Here is an 18,693-nt window from a genome sequence, read left to right as displayed (position 1 = left end):
ATATCGTATCTTTATTCTTGAATCCCCATCATCAAGAAACTGAGGTTCCAGAAAGAAATATTGATGCAAAAATTGGAAGATCATACCATTCAAAATCGATTCTATGGACTCCGGTACGCTTCCGCTAATCTTTAATTCTATTGTTTGATTCTCATGAATTAATTAAGGCTAAATACAGATTAAAGTTTTTCCCAACATAAAAAACTGTCTTTCTAAATAATTTATTTTTTCAAGATTTTGTTTCATTAATATAAATATTAAATAATTTTATGCTTTTAGGTTGTAATAATAATACATAAATCATATTCTTATAAAAAAAGTATTATTTGATTTAATATGTATATAAACAATTTACAACAGCAACAAACAAGCACAATATGTAATAAATAAATAAATAAATAAGGTGATTCTCAAAATCGTGTTAATCTAAATGCAACTTTCTTTATTTGTTTTTTTCCCGAATAAAATATAAACAAACAAGTTAATTGTATTTGTTGCAGTTCTCTCATAAAAATCTCATACACATACCTAATATATATATATATATATATATATTAGTGGGAGGTGGAAGAGGATGTAATGAGGTTTTCTGTTTTCCAGCCTTGTTCCAAAAGTGCATCTGAATCTGATCCAACATCTATATTTATGGATGGTTTTGCATTTCTGTATATTGCATATAGTACCAGCTGTGCTATTCCAAGCAAGAACCCAGTTCCATTTGGTACCTAAAATTAAATTAAACACACAAAATTATTAGATTATATAAATTATTACTAAGAATAATAAAGTTTAATTAGATTATACAAAACTTATGTTCCTTCTCAAATGTTATATTATGTTTATGAGTAGTTAAGAAAGATGTCATGTGGGTACAAATTTTGATCACTAGCTAGCTACCCTGATTATGGAATTGGAAAGAGCATGTCAAATTTCATAGCTAGAGGATAAATCAAAATACGGATAATAGAACTAATAAATACTCTCAAGTTTCTATTATATTTTATAAACTATCAAATTATGAGTATTTGTAGCCCACTCTCTTAAACTTAAAATAAATATAATACCAAAGAAATTATTATGAGACACCCTTTTGCATTATTAGTGAAAAAAGAGAGACCAAAACTAATAACAACTAACAAACAAAAGTAAAACTAAATTGATATAGGAAAATAGCTTATAAAAAATGAGTAATGATATGTGTACATATAATTTATACAGAATATTATACATAAAATTTATTTTAACAAAAAATGTGATTGGTTGAAACTAAGTGTAATATTTTAGTACACATATCATTCTCATACATATAATATATACTATATTTCTCATACATCTTCACCTGCTTATGCAAAGAAGTTGCCTTTGAGTTCGGATAACTATGTTAATGGATTATTTAATGTGCAGCAGGGCTAAAACCACAATAGCACTTAAAGTAATATATATAGCACAAGAAAATTAATGCTAAGAAAGTTGAAGCTATTTGCCATTGCTTGGCTCTTTCAATTAGTCTAGTGTATGATTAAATTGGTCAACAAAAAAAAAATGTGCGACTTCAATACAAAATTATTAAGAACAATAATATACTATCAATAGTTGGCTCTCCAAATAATACTTCTATTGTTTCATTTTCTCTCTACAACTTATTTAGTTGGTTCTTCATATGCTTCATTGAAAAATTCAAGATCACATACTTCTTTTTAGGGCTATTAAAAATCCTCATCAAACACAAATTAATTCAGACTACTTACTCATAACTATTGATTTATTTGGCAATACATCAAAGCTATTAACCCAAAGATCAATATTCAAATCATTGGGCAAAATAATCATTTTTATTTAAATTTATAATTTTATTATATTTGTTAGAGTTATTATTTTAAGGATATTTTAGTCTTTTAATTATTAATGTTATTTTATTATCTTTTGCCATATAAAGGCTTGGCTGATTATTTATTGTAATAGAACATTTTTGCTATCCATTTTGCAATATACCCTAACTCTCTTTTTCTCTCTTCATTTTTTATATTTCCTATTGAGTTATATGGATTGTATCTTTGCATAATTATCATGGTATTATAGCAGGTTTATGGAGCACCATTGCAACAACCTGATATGTGATATTTGTGTTTGTTATGCAATTTTAGAGTTTTGTCATATTGTGAAATTTGGGAACTTTTGTCTGAGTTAGCATTTGGAAGTTTGTTTTGTTTCTAAAATAGCTAGTAATAGACACGATTCCCTTCAGTCCATTAGCGTGAGGTTATTAGATGGAAAAACTTATTCTTATTAGAACAATTGTGATGAAAGAAAATTGAAAGGGAAAAATATGTAGGGTTATGTCCCTAGAATTGTGGTTAAACCTACAAATGACAAAGCAGATTATGCAACTTTGCTAGAAAATTGGGAAATGAATAATTTGAAAATTATCACGTGGATAAACAACTATGTAGAACACTCAATAGGTTCCCAATTATCTAAGTATGAAACATCAAAGGAAGTTTGTGATCATCTTGCTAGACTGTATATACAGTCTAACTTTGCAAAGCAATATAAGTTGGAATCAGATATTAGAGCTATTGAACAGAAAGATTTCAGTATTTTCAAGAGTTCTATTCAGTTATGATAGATCTTTGGGATCAATTGACTCTTACTGAATATGCAGAGCTACGAGCTTTTGCACCTTATATTGCTCGAAGAGAGGAGGGGCAATTGGTTCAATTTTTAAAGACACTTTGTGATGACTTTGAGGGACTTCATTACTCTATTTTGCATCATACTCCACTTTCTTCAATTGATTTAGAAGTCAGTGAGCTGTTGGTAGATGAAATTCATCTTAATTATCAAGCACGAAAAGACATCCTCCCAGTACCCAGTCCTCCCATTTTGGCAGATCCTCCTAGACCTTTTACTCACCATGAGAATAAAACCTTACACAAATATTGGGGTTGATGAATGAAGCTTTTGCAAACAAAAGAGCCACTGGAAGACTCAATGTCCTAAACTAGTGAATCGTGCACCACAATAATGGAGACATTAGTTTAGACCTCCTTATTTCAGTAATCAACCACCTCATTATGGCAGCCAATCGTATTTTGGAAACCAATCACAATCACGACCATGTCTTCCTCTGTAATTTAATGTTGTTTTTATTGTACCTCCATTTGACTCACATTATTTTGGGGCCTTATCTTCCCTGTTCTCTTAGAACAGTTTCAGAAGTTTCTTACCATGTAGCCACATGCCATGTCTCCCTCTTTTTCGATAGGTTAGCTCCCCACTAGCATTTCAGGTATGACCTCCTCTACATGAATTTTAGACTTTGGAGCTTCGCACCACATGTCTCCACATTTGAAATCTTTTGTTTCTTTGTGTCATGCATCATCTGTTCCTGTCATGACTGCTGATGGTACTCCTATGCCATTAGTAGGTGTTGGTTCTGTTGTTAGTCCTCATATATCACTTCCTAATGTTTACCAATGTTTAAGCTTTCACTAAACCTTGTATCTGTTGGTCAATTGTGTGATTCTGACTACTTAGTTTTTTTCTTCAACTTCTTATCATGCGCAAGATCTATAGTCTCACAAGCTAAATGAGACCAACCATAGGCGATGGGGTTTATATGTTTTGGATGAGCTGAGACTACCAGCACTTGCAGATCCTAGTGTTAATCTATCTTCCTTTCATTTCTCTCATTCATTGTCTAGTTTTTATATATGGCACTCTCGCCTTGGTCATGTTTCATCTTCTTGTTTAAGATTCTTAGCTTCTACGGGAACCTTTGGAAATTTTCAAGTTCATAATATTTCTGATTGTAGTGGTGTAAACTTGCAAAATTTTATGTCTTACCTTTAAATAAAAATACTTATTGTACCTTTTGACTTGGTTCATTATGATGTGTGGAGACCCTCTCCCAATGATACAAAATGGGGGTCTCGATTTTATGTTTCATTTGTTGATGATCACACTCATTTTTATTGGGTTTTTCTTATGAAACATCATTATTATTTCTATGATATTTATGATTGTTTTTTTAGCTTATTTAAAAATTCAACATGTTATTGTTATTAAATGTTTTAGATATGATAAAAGTGGTGAATACACTTCAAATAAATTTTGTGATTTGCTTGCTTTAGATGGATCTGTGTACCAAATTGCTTGTACATATATCCCTGAACAAAATGGTGTTGATGAAAGAAAGCATAAGCACATTATTAAAACTGTTCGTTCTCTTTTGTTGTCATCTTCCGTTCCTAGTCAGTTTTTGGGGGAGGCAATTATTACTGCAATCAACCTTATTAATAAGATTCTATCTTCAATCACTTCAATTTTGTCTCCTTTCAAAAAACTATATGGACATATCCTTGACTATTCTTTTTTTAGAGTCTTTGGTTCTACGTCCTTTGTACTTCGTCTTGGTGTAAAGCATACAAAATTGTCATCACGCTCTACACTTTCTGTGCTTTTTGGTTATGGTGAAGGTAAAAATTGATATTGTTGTTTTGATCCAACTTTTCAAAAATTATATGTTATCTCTTCATGTTATTTTTCTTGAGCATATACATTGCTTTTCTATTCCTAGCATTACTCACAACTTGACCAAATCAGATCTTATTCACATTGATCATTTCTCTAAACATACAAGTACCTCTTATCCTCAAGTTCCTCAAATTGTAGGTCTGATTCTTCTACTAATCCTAAAGTCATTTTTTCCTCTTTATTACTCTTTCATGTCTCCAGCTATTGTTAGTGGTACTTTGCATCATGACATTTCTGATACACCTCTGCAAACTACTCTTCAAGATCCTTTTGATATTTTGGATCCTCCTCGTTATCCTCACCGCACTCGTAAGTCTACTAAACTACCACATTTTGTTTATTCATCTTATTATACTCCTTTCACTTTGTTTTTAGTGTCTATTATTTGTCTCTCTGAGCGTTTATCCTATAAAGAGACAGTTATTCACCCCCTTTGGCAGCATGCTATGAATGAGGAACTTTCAACTTTGCAAAAGACAAATACTTGGGATTTGGCACATTTACCTTCTAGTAAATGTATAATTGGTTCTCGTTGGGTCTATAAAATCAAGACCAAGTCTAATAGGTCTATTGAAGGCTGCAAAACTAGATTTGTGGCTAAGGGATTTTCTCAGCGGTATAGAATGGATTTTTAGGAAACTTTGCTCCTTTTGCAAAAATGACTACTGTCGTACTCTTGTACCAGTTGCATCTGTTCGTCAGTGGAATATATCTTAGATGGATGTTAATAATGCTTTCTTGAATGGTTATTTACATGAAGAGGTCTATATGGTTCCTCCTTCTAGTGTCTCTCGCAATCACAGAGAAGTTGGTAAGCTTAAGAAAGCTCTTTATAGTCTCAAACATGCTCCTCGAGTATGGTTTGAGAAGTTCTCCAATGTTATTGCTTCTCTTGGGTTCCGCTCTAGTGATCATGACTCAACTCTATTTGTTAATTGTACCGTCTTTCCTTATATGTTGATGATATGATCATTACCGGTGATGATTTTGATGGAATTGTAGCGTTAAAGTCCAAATTAGCTTCTTGGTTTGAGATGAAGGATTTGGGTTCTCTTCGGTATTTTCTGTGTATTGAAGTTGCTTTCTCTCCTAAATGTTTTATTCTTTCTCAGTCAAAATATACACTACTAACATCATTGAGCGTGCTCGTCTTACAGATACAAAAGTAATTGCTATTCCTGATATCAATGTAAAATATTCTCCTTCTGATGGCACTCACTTGCAAAATCCTACTTTGTATCACACTATTATTGGCAATTTGGGTTACCTAACTATCACTCGACCTGACATTGCATATGTTGTTCACATTGTTAGTCAATTTGTTGCCTCTCCTATTACTATTCACTAGGCAGCTATACTTCACATTTTTAGATATCTTCGGGGTACTATCTTTTAAAGCCTTTCATTTTCCTCCACCTCTTCCTTAGAGTTGTGTGGATACTCTGATGCTGATCATGATCTTTTTGGGTGATTATCTTATTTATTGGAAAAGTAAGAAACAAATTGTTGTCTCCCAGTCTTCCACTGAAGCAGAGTATCGTGCTATGTCATCTACTACCAGATAATTGTTTGGTTAAGATAGTTGCTTGCAGATATGGGTGTATGTCATTCTCAACCCATTCCTATGTATTGTGACAATCAAGGCGCCATTCAGATTGCTCACAACTTAGTTTTTCATGAGTGCACCAAGCACATCGAGGTTGACTGTCACTTTACCCGTCACCATAGGAAGCTTGACACTATCACTTTGCCTTTTGTCCCTTCTTCTTTATAGATTGTTGACTTATTTACTAAGTCACATTTTATTTCTCGTTTTCATTTTCTAGTAAGAAAACTCTCAATGCTTATTCTTGCCGAATCATAAGTTTGAGGGGGGAAGGGATCAGAGTTATTATTTTAAGGGTATTTTAGTCTCTTACTTTTTAATGCTATTTTATTATCTTTTGCCTTATAAAAGGGCTTGGCTCATTCTTGTAATAGAACATTTTTGCTCTCTCTTTTGCAATATAACCAACCCTTCTTTGTCTCTATTCATCTTTTGATATCTCCTTTGAGTTATATGGATTGTATCTTTGCATAATTATTAATATTTTATTTATTTTAACCATATTAAGAAGCATTTGAATTACATTTTTTAAAATCCAATCCCTACTAAGATTTCCTGGACTGACAAGGCCCTATTAATTTTTATTTATTTATTTTATAGTTGCTTTATTCGTTTTTATAATATATTAGTAATTTTTCAATAATTTTAAATTTTATTTGGCTTAATATATATAGTATTTTGAATTATAAACATTATATAAAAATTTAATATGTGTTTCATCTTTTTATATTTAAAATGTTAATTTTTTTTTACATAAATAGGTACTTGTGCGGATCCCGACAATTGGTATTTCTTGCCCCACCTCGACGAAGAATATACGAGGATGAGAGCATGTACATGGTTTAAAATGGTTAAAGGGAACATGCACGAGGGAGCATGCCTCGCCAATTTCTTGCGTGGTGTGCATCCAAACCTGCAACTAAGCATGTTGGTTTTATAATAACAAGACCTTACTATTAGAGTATCCCACGTCAAATATATGTGAGGATATCAACCCACATATATAAGACCACGAGTTACTCACCCCTTCATCAATTAGTTTTGAGATAGAAATCTGCATGTTTTACCCAACCCCCACTCCTAGTTATTGGAAGCTGAGAGAGAGCGATTATTGGAAAATGCACTCTCTTTCGGTTGGGATAATATCCATGTTTTCTCTAACTGTATGTTAGCAGTCCAAGCCTTAACAAATTGCACTCGACCACATGTGTACAAGATTTGGGCTTTCTTTCTTAAAGTTTATAATTTGATTGAAATGTTTGCTAGTTGCAATATTAGTTAATAGGCTAGCTAATAGTTTCGCCACCAAAGCTAGAATTGATAATCTAGCTAATTTTGTAAGCCAAAGGGAGGAACCCGCTATTGTAGTTGCCATTGCTTCTATTTAATTCAATGAACGTTCAAGCAAAAAAAAAAAAAATTCTCAAATACCTTTTTCTACAATTTAAACTTTCACCCCTTTATCAAACCTTATACTTACAATATATATATATATATTATATTGTTTGGATCGCGATAATGTCAGTAGTTTTCTAAATCCATGGCAATAGTGTAAACCCAAAATAAGGGAGAGGAGAATCTTATTATGACCTAAAATAAATATGTATATGTATACCTTAATATTTTCTTTCACTTATTATATGAAATGACATATCATCTTATTTAAAATTATTATCCTTTAATTATTTATGTATTAGTTGTTTATTATATATATTAACATTAATACATGTAAATCTTTGAAAATAAGTGGGACATGATTGATTTGTAATAACCAAGATATCCAAATGGATAGTGTATATGATCTATTGTGCATTTGTATGTAGTATATAGGCTCTATTCTTTTCTTTGGTTTGTTATTTTGCATCTACCATTTACCTTAGGACACTTGTTCAAACCTTTTGTATTCTAATCCTATATATTATTAATGAATTGCTTCATCTCATTTTGAGCTAGTTTCCATCCAGACAACCTTTATTTCGTGTTCCCTTTTATGGTATCAGAGTCGTACGACCTCTGCCAAATATGACAACCCCACTTGACGTTTCTTTTGCCCCACCACCACCTCCATCTGCCTCCCCCTCTACTACTACCTTCTCTTTCATCAATCACAAAGTCTCCCCTCCTTTTCTACCAGCACAATTCCCTCTTTCACGTAACCTCTTTCTATCAAACTTGATGAAACAAACTTGCTTATCTGGCTAAATCAATACCTGAATGTCTGATCGCCAACGACTTGGAGGATTTTCTTGAAATTTCCTCGCCCATCCCCGCAAAATATCTTGATGTTGCTTAGACTCAAGTCGACCCTCTTTTTATTGCTTGGGAGCGTCAGAATCACCTTGTCATGTGATGAGTCTACTCCTCCCTCACTCCGACCATGATGGATAAAATCATGCAGTACTCCACTGCTCAAGACATCTGGATCACCCTCTACCAGATCTATGAGTCTACCTCCATGGCTACCATTCTTAGCCTCCAAACTATCAAAAAATTGGGTATCTCTATCTCTGAGTATCTTAGCAAACTTAAGGAAGTTTTGGATAAGTATTCGGCTCTTAGTGAGCCTTTGTCTTACAAGGACTAGCTTACTTACACTCTTGAAGGTCTAGGGGAGGAGTGTGATAGCTTTGTCACCTCCATCACCACTAGACTCGATAAACCCACTCTTGAAGAAGTCAACAACCTCCTCATCACCTGTGACTATCAACTCTCGATTGGCCTCCCAACAACTTAAATTTTCTTAGGCTAATCTTTCTCAACTGTTTGATTCTCGACCTCCATTCCCCTAGTCTCCTCCCAAACCTCCTTATTCTCCCATGCATTCTTCCCCACAACCACAAACCCTTTTTCGGTATAATCCTTCTTCGAGTCTCCTTAGTAAACCCCAGTTTCCATCCCCTTGGTCTCCTCGACACAAAAGCCTCTCTTACTCCAAACCCAATACCATATCTATGGGAAGCCAAGCCAGATTGCCCTGAATTGTTATCACTGCACCAATCTTACATCCTTTTGCCCCCAACTTTCCTCCTAGTTTTTGCCTTGATTTCCTCCTAAACAACTTGTCTCTATTACAAAATTATGTTCTGACAACTATGCTTTTGTTGAATTTTTCCCTACTTATTTCCCTGTGAAGGGTCAGGTTTCAAAGTGCATCCTCCTCCACGGTTGTCTTGAAAATGGTATTTACAAACTTGCTTCCTTATCATTTGCTCATTTTTCTTCGTCTACCGCCACCCCTGCTCATGCCTTTCTAGCTCATCTTGATCTGCTCCAACTCTGGCATTACCGTCTCAGACCCTTCTTTTGATGTAGTCAAGCATGTTATACAATCTTGTAATATTTTTACTCAGTCCACTTTTCATTATTGTAATGCTTGTCGAATGGCCAAGATCCACAAGCTCCCTTTTTCTCTTTCTACTTCTCGAGCATCTGTACCATTTGAGCTTGTACACTCTGACTTATGGGGCCTTTCCCCTACAGGTGTTCGTTATTTTCTGGTGTTCATTGATGATAATACTTGCTTTACTTGGATTTACCTTTTACCTACTAAAGATGCCATTTTTTCTTTCTAAAGTTTGAAAATGTGCTTGAAACTCAATTTTCTTCTAAAATCAAAACCCTCCAAACAAATTGGGGTGGGGAATATCTTTTTATTGAGGCTTTTCTTGATCAACAGGGTAGTCATCATAGACTTTCTTGCCTATATACACCTGAACAAAACGATCGCGTTGAATGCAAAAATCGGGATGTTGTTGAAAAAGGTCTTGCCCTCTTAGCTCAATCCCAAGTCCTCCTTTGCTTCTGGCCATATGCTTTCCAAAAATTTGTCTACCTTATCAATCGCCTCCCTACCCCTATACTTCACTAAAAATTACCTTATGAGTGTCTTTATACCAATCCTGCTTCCTACTCCTCTCTTCGTGTGTTTGGGTGTGCGTGTTTCTCATTCCTTCACCCATACAATCGTCACAAATTACAGTTTTGTTCTGTTGAATGTGTCGATCTTGGGTTTAGTTCACATCATAAGGGATACCAATACTTTCATGTGGCCACGAATCACCTTAATCTCTCTCTCCATATCGTCTTTAATGAGTCAACCTTTCCTTTACATTCCATTCTTTCTTATAGTCCTTCCCCTCCCTGCCCTACTGAAGATGTCCTCCCCTTCCCTCCTCCCTTTTCCCCTCCTCTGGTTCCTTCTTCATGCCATCCATCCTCTTCCTCTCCTCCCCCTCCTTCTCCGCCTTCCTCCACGTCTCCCTCTCTCTCTCTCTCTCTCTCTCTCTCTCTCTCTTGACCTCTCCTTCTTCCTTCTCTCCTCAAAACACTCAACATGTTGCATCAGTTTCTGATATTCCTTTAGATATTAGTGCTATTTTTTCAGGTTCATCTCAGTCGCCTACTGTTGCTCCCATAAACACTCATTAGATGGTCACTCGATCCAAGGCTGGTATCTTCAAGCCTAAGACCTATTTGGCAGTTGTCCCGTCAGGTTCTCTAGCTGAACTTCGCTCCTTTGCTTAAGCTATTAAGCATAGTCATGACAACATGCGATGTCCACTAAATATGATGCTCTCCTTCAAAATCACACTTGGTCCCTTGTTCTAAGGCCTCCTACATGCTCTCCCGTGGGTTGTAAATGGGTGTACCATGTCAAGCTTAAACCTGATGGAACTCTTGAATAGTACAAGGCTCGTCTTATCGCCAAAGGTTTTCACTAATCTCAAGGTCTTGATTATTTTGAAACATTCAGTCCAGTTGTGGAGCCCACTACTGTTTGCGCGATTCTTACTCTAGCCTTTAGTTAGTGATGGGTTCTTAAACAACTTGATGTTCATAATGCTTTCTTGAATGGCGACCTCACCGAAGATGTGTATATGGACCAACCCCGGGGTTCTTTTCTCCTATCAACCCCACTCATGTTTGTAAGCTTCATAAGGCTCTGTATGGTCTCAAACAAAGCCCTCGTGTCTAGTACACCAAACTTAGTTCTTGTTCGCTGCAATGGGAGCTCTCAATGTGATATTTCCAAGTTTTATCTTCATCGTGGTGCTCTTCAGATTTTTCTCTTAGTGTATGTGGAGGATATTATCATCACCGACTCTGACTCTACTCATGTCAATATTTTTATCTCTCGGCTGAATGGTTCTTTTGTTCTTAAGGACCTTGGCCCACTATCCTATTTTCTTGGTATTCAAGTCACTGCTACTCTTCACTTTCGTGTCAAGAAAAGTATATTACTAACTTGTTACACAGAGCTTCTATGTATGATTGGAAACTTGTTGCTACTCCTATGTCATCGATTGCCTCTCCTCAGCCTTGGATGGCTCTCTTCTTGATGATCCATCTGAGTATCGAAGCATCATTGGTTCCCTTCAATATTGCACACTCACTTGGCCTGATTTTTTGTTTCTCTGTCAACAAAGTGTGCCAGTTCCTCCACAATCGCACCACTTCTCACTGGCAGCTTGTGAAACGTATCTTACATTACTTGAAGCATACCATCACTCACGACATCACCTTCTAGCCAACCGCTAAACTTACACTTCACTTTTACACCGATGTCGATTGGGCTAGATGCCCGGATGATCATAAAAGTACCAACGGGTTTTGTTGCTTCCTGGGTCCCAATCTTGTCTCTTGATCCTCTCACAAACAAAATGTGGTCTCTCAGTCTAGCACCGAGTCTGAATATCGTATCTTAGCTAATAGTGTTGTTGAACTCTTTTGGATTGAACAACTCTTGTCCGACCAGCGGATTCGTTTTACTACTCCTCCTGTTTTGTTGTGTGACAACATTAGTGCCACCCACCTTGCTGCTAACCTCGTGCTTCATGCCCACACCAAACATGTAGAGATTGATTATCATTTCATCTGTGATCAGGTTGTCAAAGGCCAACTGCATGTTGTCTTCATTCCTTCTCATGAGCAACTTGTTGATATTATGACCAAGCCTTTTCCTTCCACTGCTTTCCAAACTCTGCATAGCAAGCTCACTCGGTTACCTGCCCCGTTCAGTTGAAGGGGGTAATAACCAAGATAATCCAAATGGATAATGTATATTATCTACCGTGCGTCTGTATGTAATATATAGGCTCTATTCTTTTTTTTTATTTGTTATTTTGTACTACCATAGGACACCTGTCCAGACCTTTTGTATTCTAACCCTATATATTATCAATGAGTTGCTCCATCTCATCGAATCAGACAACCTTTATTTCGTGTTCCCTTTTAATTTGAGACTGAAACTTTAAGACCAAAGATGTTAATTTATTCTAAAATAGAAACAAATGACAACCAAATAAACATTAAAATTAAAGCTAAATTAATTCACATAAAGAGAAATAAATCATATAAATCAAATTTGTCACTCTTAGAAAAAGACACTAAACAAATATCAGATATCATATATCAAAAAATTAAGTTAAATTGACAAATAAAAAATAAATCATAAAACAAATATAAAGACTAGTGGAAACGAAATTATACATATGTCTGTATGTGGATGAGTTGATTCAATACTAAACAGCTCTATTTTTGGACTAAATTATTTTCCCCTATCAATATGGTGAATATTGTCAAGGCAAGTAGCAATTAATTGATGATAATGATAATAATAACTTACCATGAGGAAATAATCTTGTACAAGAATAGCATATAAAGTCCAAATTCCACCATTGAGAAATTGAAAAAATGATAAAAGGAATGGCATGTACTCCACGCTCTTCCTCGTCACCACAGTTTTCTGCATGTAATTAATTAATCATCAACATCATCATCAAATTATATATATATTAATTAAAACTCAATTATATATGTCTTCATAAGAATATACTCATTTATATATTTGTTCAATCAAATATATTATATTGTTGATTTGAGAAAAACCTAAGTTGCAATATATATATAAAAAAAAAAAGCATCCAGATATATTCATGCTGTTAAAGGGGACCAATATTTATTTATTTATTTATACTGTGTGGAGCATAGTCACAAGGGGTAAGTGACTGAGTGGAGGCCATGCACCTATAACGTTTTTTTCTTTAAATTCTACTATTTCTTTCGTCCATACATATTTTTATATATACTAGATTCAAACATAAGTTGAAATGGATGTTTGGTTAGTTTATTTATAAAATTTATTAATTAGTTTTATTAAATTTATATAATTATCATATAAATTTTAAATAAATAAATAAATAAAAATAATATATATAAAAAATAACATAAATATATTAAAAGAAAAATTAAACTAAAATATTGTTTATGATTTTTAAAATATATATATAAATAATATGATAATTTTTTAGATAAAAAACTATACAAAATATTCATGATATTATTCAAATTACACATTAATGATTGGATAATGACTTTGTTTATTTTTATAGAAAATAAATTTTATTATGATTTCTTATGTAATTATACAGTTGTATTATTTATATACACAGACACACGACACACTTATATATAATATATTTATAATATTTATTATTATTCCATATGAATATATATATATATTTATATAAGTTATATTAAAAAAAATTAAGTATAAATGATATTTTTTTAATAAAAATTAAGATTATGTTAAATATTATTGTTATAATGATATTTTATAATATTTAAATTTATATTAATATAATTATTAAATATCTAGTTTTGTATTAAAAATCATTATAATAATATTTTATAATATTTGAATTTATATTAATATAACATTTAAATTTAAATTTGAATTTAAATTTACATTAATATAATTAATAAATATTTATTTTTAATTAGTTTTAAAAGTATATTTAGTTAAATATTTATAATAATTTTTTAAATTAAAAAAAAACTGTTAAAATCAAGAAAAATAATTAACTACACATTTTTTATATATAGAGATTTTAATTAATCAATAATCGAATCCGAATTATTTATTATATTTAATTTTCATAAAAAGTGTTAATTACTGTATAATAAGCTAACATTAAACCTACACATATATTAATTTGTTTTTAACGATTAAAAAAAACACTACAACAATAAAATTAAAACAGGTCGATCCATCGAATTTTTGGATTATCCGATAAATTTTATTATTTATGAATTTCTATAACTGAAGAAGAATAAAACCTACAATTCTTTTTTCCCACTTGAACAATACTAGCTTGATACCTTGTACTTTATCAAAACGTCAACGAGTTTAAATATTGTTATACGATGACCACTTAAATCCATATAATAAAGACAAAAAAATCATTTATACTACAGGGGATAACTTTTTGAAAATAATTAATAATAAGGGTAAATAGTGATTTGTTTGATAACGTGTGTTTTATGGAAATATACACTTGATATCTTATGTATATAATAATGATTATTTTGTACTATTTATTTACAATTTGTACTCATTTGGCATCTTCCGCTGGAATCTAGTCTATCCAAATTTCAAATATGACATTTTTGCCTATCATTTCAATGATTTATTTGGTCTTTTTTTGTTTTAGTTATTTTAAAATGATTTAAAAATAGATTTTCAATTAATAAAACAAAAAATATATTTTATAAATTAATCAATAAAAAAGCAATTAAAAATAATTTTTTAATAAAAAATAATATAAACTAATTTTAAAATAAAAATAATTGATAAAACTATTTTAATTAATTAAATAAACATAAACATTTTTAATTCCAAAATAAAAGTTTTTTTTTTTAAAAACTAAACCAATATTTTGAAATTAAGTAAAGTAAACTAAAAACCTAATAATTTTTTTAAGTTGCAATTAAACTATTTTGTTTGAATTTAGCTCTTAAGCTTAAGGTGTTGTTTTAATTTTTGAGTTTAAGTTTAGGGGTTAGATTTAGTTTTTCATTTTTTTTACTTTTAATTGGTTGATTTATAAAAACATTTTTTTTTGTTTATTATTAATTCAAAAAATATTTTTAAATCATTTTAAAATAACAAACACAATAGAAAATTTAATAAATTATTAAAAAGAGGTGCAATATTCTCATATTTAAAATTTGGGTTGATCAGATTTCTACAAAAAATGTCAAACTGGTACGAATTTCAAACAGATAGTAAATTATAAAAATAAAATATTAAATGTGTATTTCAATAAATAAGAGACCAAATGAATATTTAACCTAACCATAATTTTACAATAAATCATTAAGATATTGAACTTGTTCAAAAGGTAATTAATGTTAAAAAAAATACACAGAAAGCAAATAATTGATAATGATCAGAAGTAAAGTATACATTTACGTATTCTGACCCATTCCTCTTGGAAAAGTCTTAAGGGGAGGGATAAAATAAATGCTTATTTAAGACATGGATTTGATGTATTATTGGAGCTTCTTAATTATATATACCAGCATATTACTAAGACTAAGGGGTACGAATGATCTCTAACACTATTTTATATGATATATCGTAATTAATGTAATTTAATATTATGTCTCAAATATTTTAATTCAAAACAGAAGCGTAAATTAAGATATGATGATATTAGACATGCACTATAAAAAGCAATGCTTTATATACCATTATATGTATAAATTATCAATAAAAAAAAGAGTTAAATTAATAAAATCATACCATGGCAGCAAGAGGTGATCCATACATGATGATATTAAGGCCAGCACCCAAAAGTCCTATTGCATTAATACGTGCATCTCCTTCCAAAGCTAACCGAGTTACTAAAATTGCCACCCCAAAAAAACCCACATCCAAAAGTCCCACCAAAATGCCTGTCTTTGCCTGGAAACGAACACATACATATTATTTATAATAACAATAGGGAATTTTGACTATTGATGTATTAAACAGGGTACCATAATAAAAATACTCTTTCCACTATATATTTGTCAATTTGATTCTAGTATTTTCCTTAGTTCCAAAAATACTTTTATTATTTGTTTCCCACTTTCTCTCTCCACTCTCTTAGACTCTCTCTATTATCTCCCTCACTTTCTCGGTCTCGAAACCAAAATTCCTCACTCTCATTTCGCATCCACTGTGGAATCTGTGGGCATTGTCTTACACGACCACGACCGCACATCATTGGCAAGAAATCTCGACTGGAGTAAGCGGGTAGGCGAGAAAACCCATGAGATCGACGAAACAACCCCAAAATAGAAAAATGTGAGGGATTTACTTGTTTATTATACAATAAATTGTATGTGCCTGGTTTATTTGTTAATCTTTTGTTCATAAGATAGATCGGGGCTGGGGAATGAAGAAATCTGGGTTTTTTTTCGAGATTTTTATTCACCTTGATAGAAATCGATAAGCCTCGATAGACCTCGATAGTATATGTTAGGTTCTGGGTTTGATTGTGCCTTGATAGGCATCGACAGGTCTCGATAGAATTATGCATACTCTGATTTTTGCATAGGTCTCGATAGATTTAGATATATTCTGATTTTGCATTGCCTCGATAGAATTAGGTATTTTATGATTTTTCATGGGCTATCGAGGCCTATCGAGGAGCCTCGTTAGACCTCGATAGGTCTCGATAGACCTTGATAGGTCTCGATAGAATTATGTATTTTATGATTTTGTATGGGTTATCGAGGCCTATCAAGGTCTATCGAGACAATGCAAAATCAGAATATATCTAACTATATCGAGGCAGATGCAAAAATCAGAGTATGCCTAATTTTATCGAGGCCTGTCGAGACCTATCGAGGCACAATCAAACCCAGAACCTAACATTATATACTATCGAGGCATATCGATTTCTATCGAGGTGAACAAAAATCTCAAAAAAAAAAAAAACTCAGATTTCTTCATTCCCCAGCCTCGGTCTATCCTATGAACAAAAAATTAACAAATAAACCAAGCCCAAACAATTTATTGCAGAATAAACAAGTAAATCCCTCACCTTTTTCTATTTCAGGATTGTTTCGTCGGTCTCTTGGGTTTTCTCGCCTACCTGCCTACTCCGGTCGAGATTTCTTGCCACTGATGTGTGGTCGTGGTTAGATTCGACAGTGAATGTCAAAGGAGAGTGAGAGATTTTGGAGATTTTGGTTTCGGGACCGAGAGAGTGAGAGAGAGAATAAAGAGAGTTCGAGAGAGTAGAGAGAAAAAGTGGGAAATAAATGATAAGAGTATTTCTGGAACTAAGGAAAATACTAAAATCTAATGGACATGCATATAGTGGGTAGGGTAATTTTGTTATGGTACAATAATAAAATTTCCCATGACAAAATAATACAAATGATCTAGTTTTTACTGTATATGCATGTGTGTGTAAATTACATTAATACCCTCATCTTTGGCTGAGCATAAAGAAGAAACAAGAAAACGTAGATGATCTCCACAAGGATCCCAAAACCATTGACAGTGGCCACAAGCACTTCTCCTGGCTTGGTCAAACCGTAGTAAGTCCACAACGATGAGTTTAGCAGTGTGCAAATGTATGGAAGGCTCTCAAAGTCTTCTGTCGAACCATTTTTTACAATTCTCCAAAATGTTTTTCTGCATATACACACATATATAAACATATAATAATGAAATTATTGTATGCATCGATCTATATATATATATATATATATACCATATGCCATATACCATGACTTGAGTTTATATATAATATAGAACTTACGCCGGAGAAAGAAACATAAGCACTGAAATAATGTTCCCTGCAAATTAGAAAAGAAAAAAACTAGCTCTCATTAGAAAAATCAGCAGCATATACATATATATATATATATATATATATTATATTGTTATAGATAGTGAGATCTGTTACCTATGACTCCAACAGAGAAACTCAAACCTTCCATGTTTATCAGAGAGGGATGTGTTTGGGGGAGCAGGTGAGACTAATTGGAAGTGGTAGACAGATTTTTGTTAAAAGAGCATAAATAAAGTAGTTTTTTCTTCTTATATAAAATATAAAGTATGTGTGGTCACCATATTGGCTATAAAGTGGTCATAAAAGCTTATTCTATTTTTTTTTATGATCATTATTATTTTTGGGGAAATTGTTATATGAAGTACTACTTAGTGTTCATTACCTTATGCGTTACAATTTAATAAAATAAAATATGTGAGACATAAAATACACCGATATATTTATCTTATCATGAAGTGTTAAACATTTTAAGATGTACTATATACCAGCACTATTTTTTTTTTTTTGACAAATTATATAACTAACACTATTAAATATGCGAGTTTTAGTTTTTCAAAGTAAATTAATTTAAAAATGTAATAAAAACTACAAATACAATCCTGTGGTGGACATGAAATGAGCTGATAGCTAGCTACCTAATAAGAACGGACATGGGACACTCAACTTTGTGGACCACTTTACTATGCTTTATTTATTTTTTCTTCTGGCTGTAAAACTTTATGCAATATATTTTTTATAATTATTATTTATTTTGTTTTCTCCCTATAGTCAAATTATAATTGATCGATGACTAACAAACATACATTAGATCATTATTACTAAGGGTACGTTTTCCATGTGGTATTGTATTAAATAAGTAGAACACTATGTTTCAAATGAAATTTGTATTATATTAATTATTACAATAACAAATTTTAA

At 32.2% G+C, this 18,693-nt stretch overlaps 1 protein-coding gene across 1 annotated transcript; it reads right to left on the bottom strand.

Moving 5' to 3' along the window:
- Positions 1–359: 359 nt before the first annotated feature.
- On the bottom strand, positions 360–18,042 carry LOC133819480 (bidirectional sugar transporter SWEET17-like). The gene is made up of 6 exons (XM_062252745.1): positions 17,890–18,042; positions 17,743–17,779; positions 17,405–17,615; positions 15,729–15,890; positions 12,768–12,887; positions 360–725 (listed from the first exon to the last, which is right to left on the bottom strand). Exons 1-6 carry the CDS (start codon positions 17,921–17,923, stop codon positions 555–557), a joined length of 735 nt encoding a protein of 244 aa, XP_062108729.1. The 5' UTR covers positions 17,924–18,042; the 3' UTR covers positions 360–554.
- Positions 18,043–18,693: the final 651 nt, after the last annotated feature.

Source organism: Humulus lupulus, chromosome 2, assembly GCF_963169125.1.
Source record: "Humulus lupulus chromosome 2, drHumLupu1.1, whole genome shotgun sequence".
NCBI lineage: Eukaryota > Viridiplantae > Streptophyta > Magnoliopsida > Rosales > Cannabaceae > Humulus > Humulus lupulus.
This window is presented reverse-complemented; position numbering and strand designations above follow the sequence as displayed.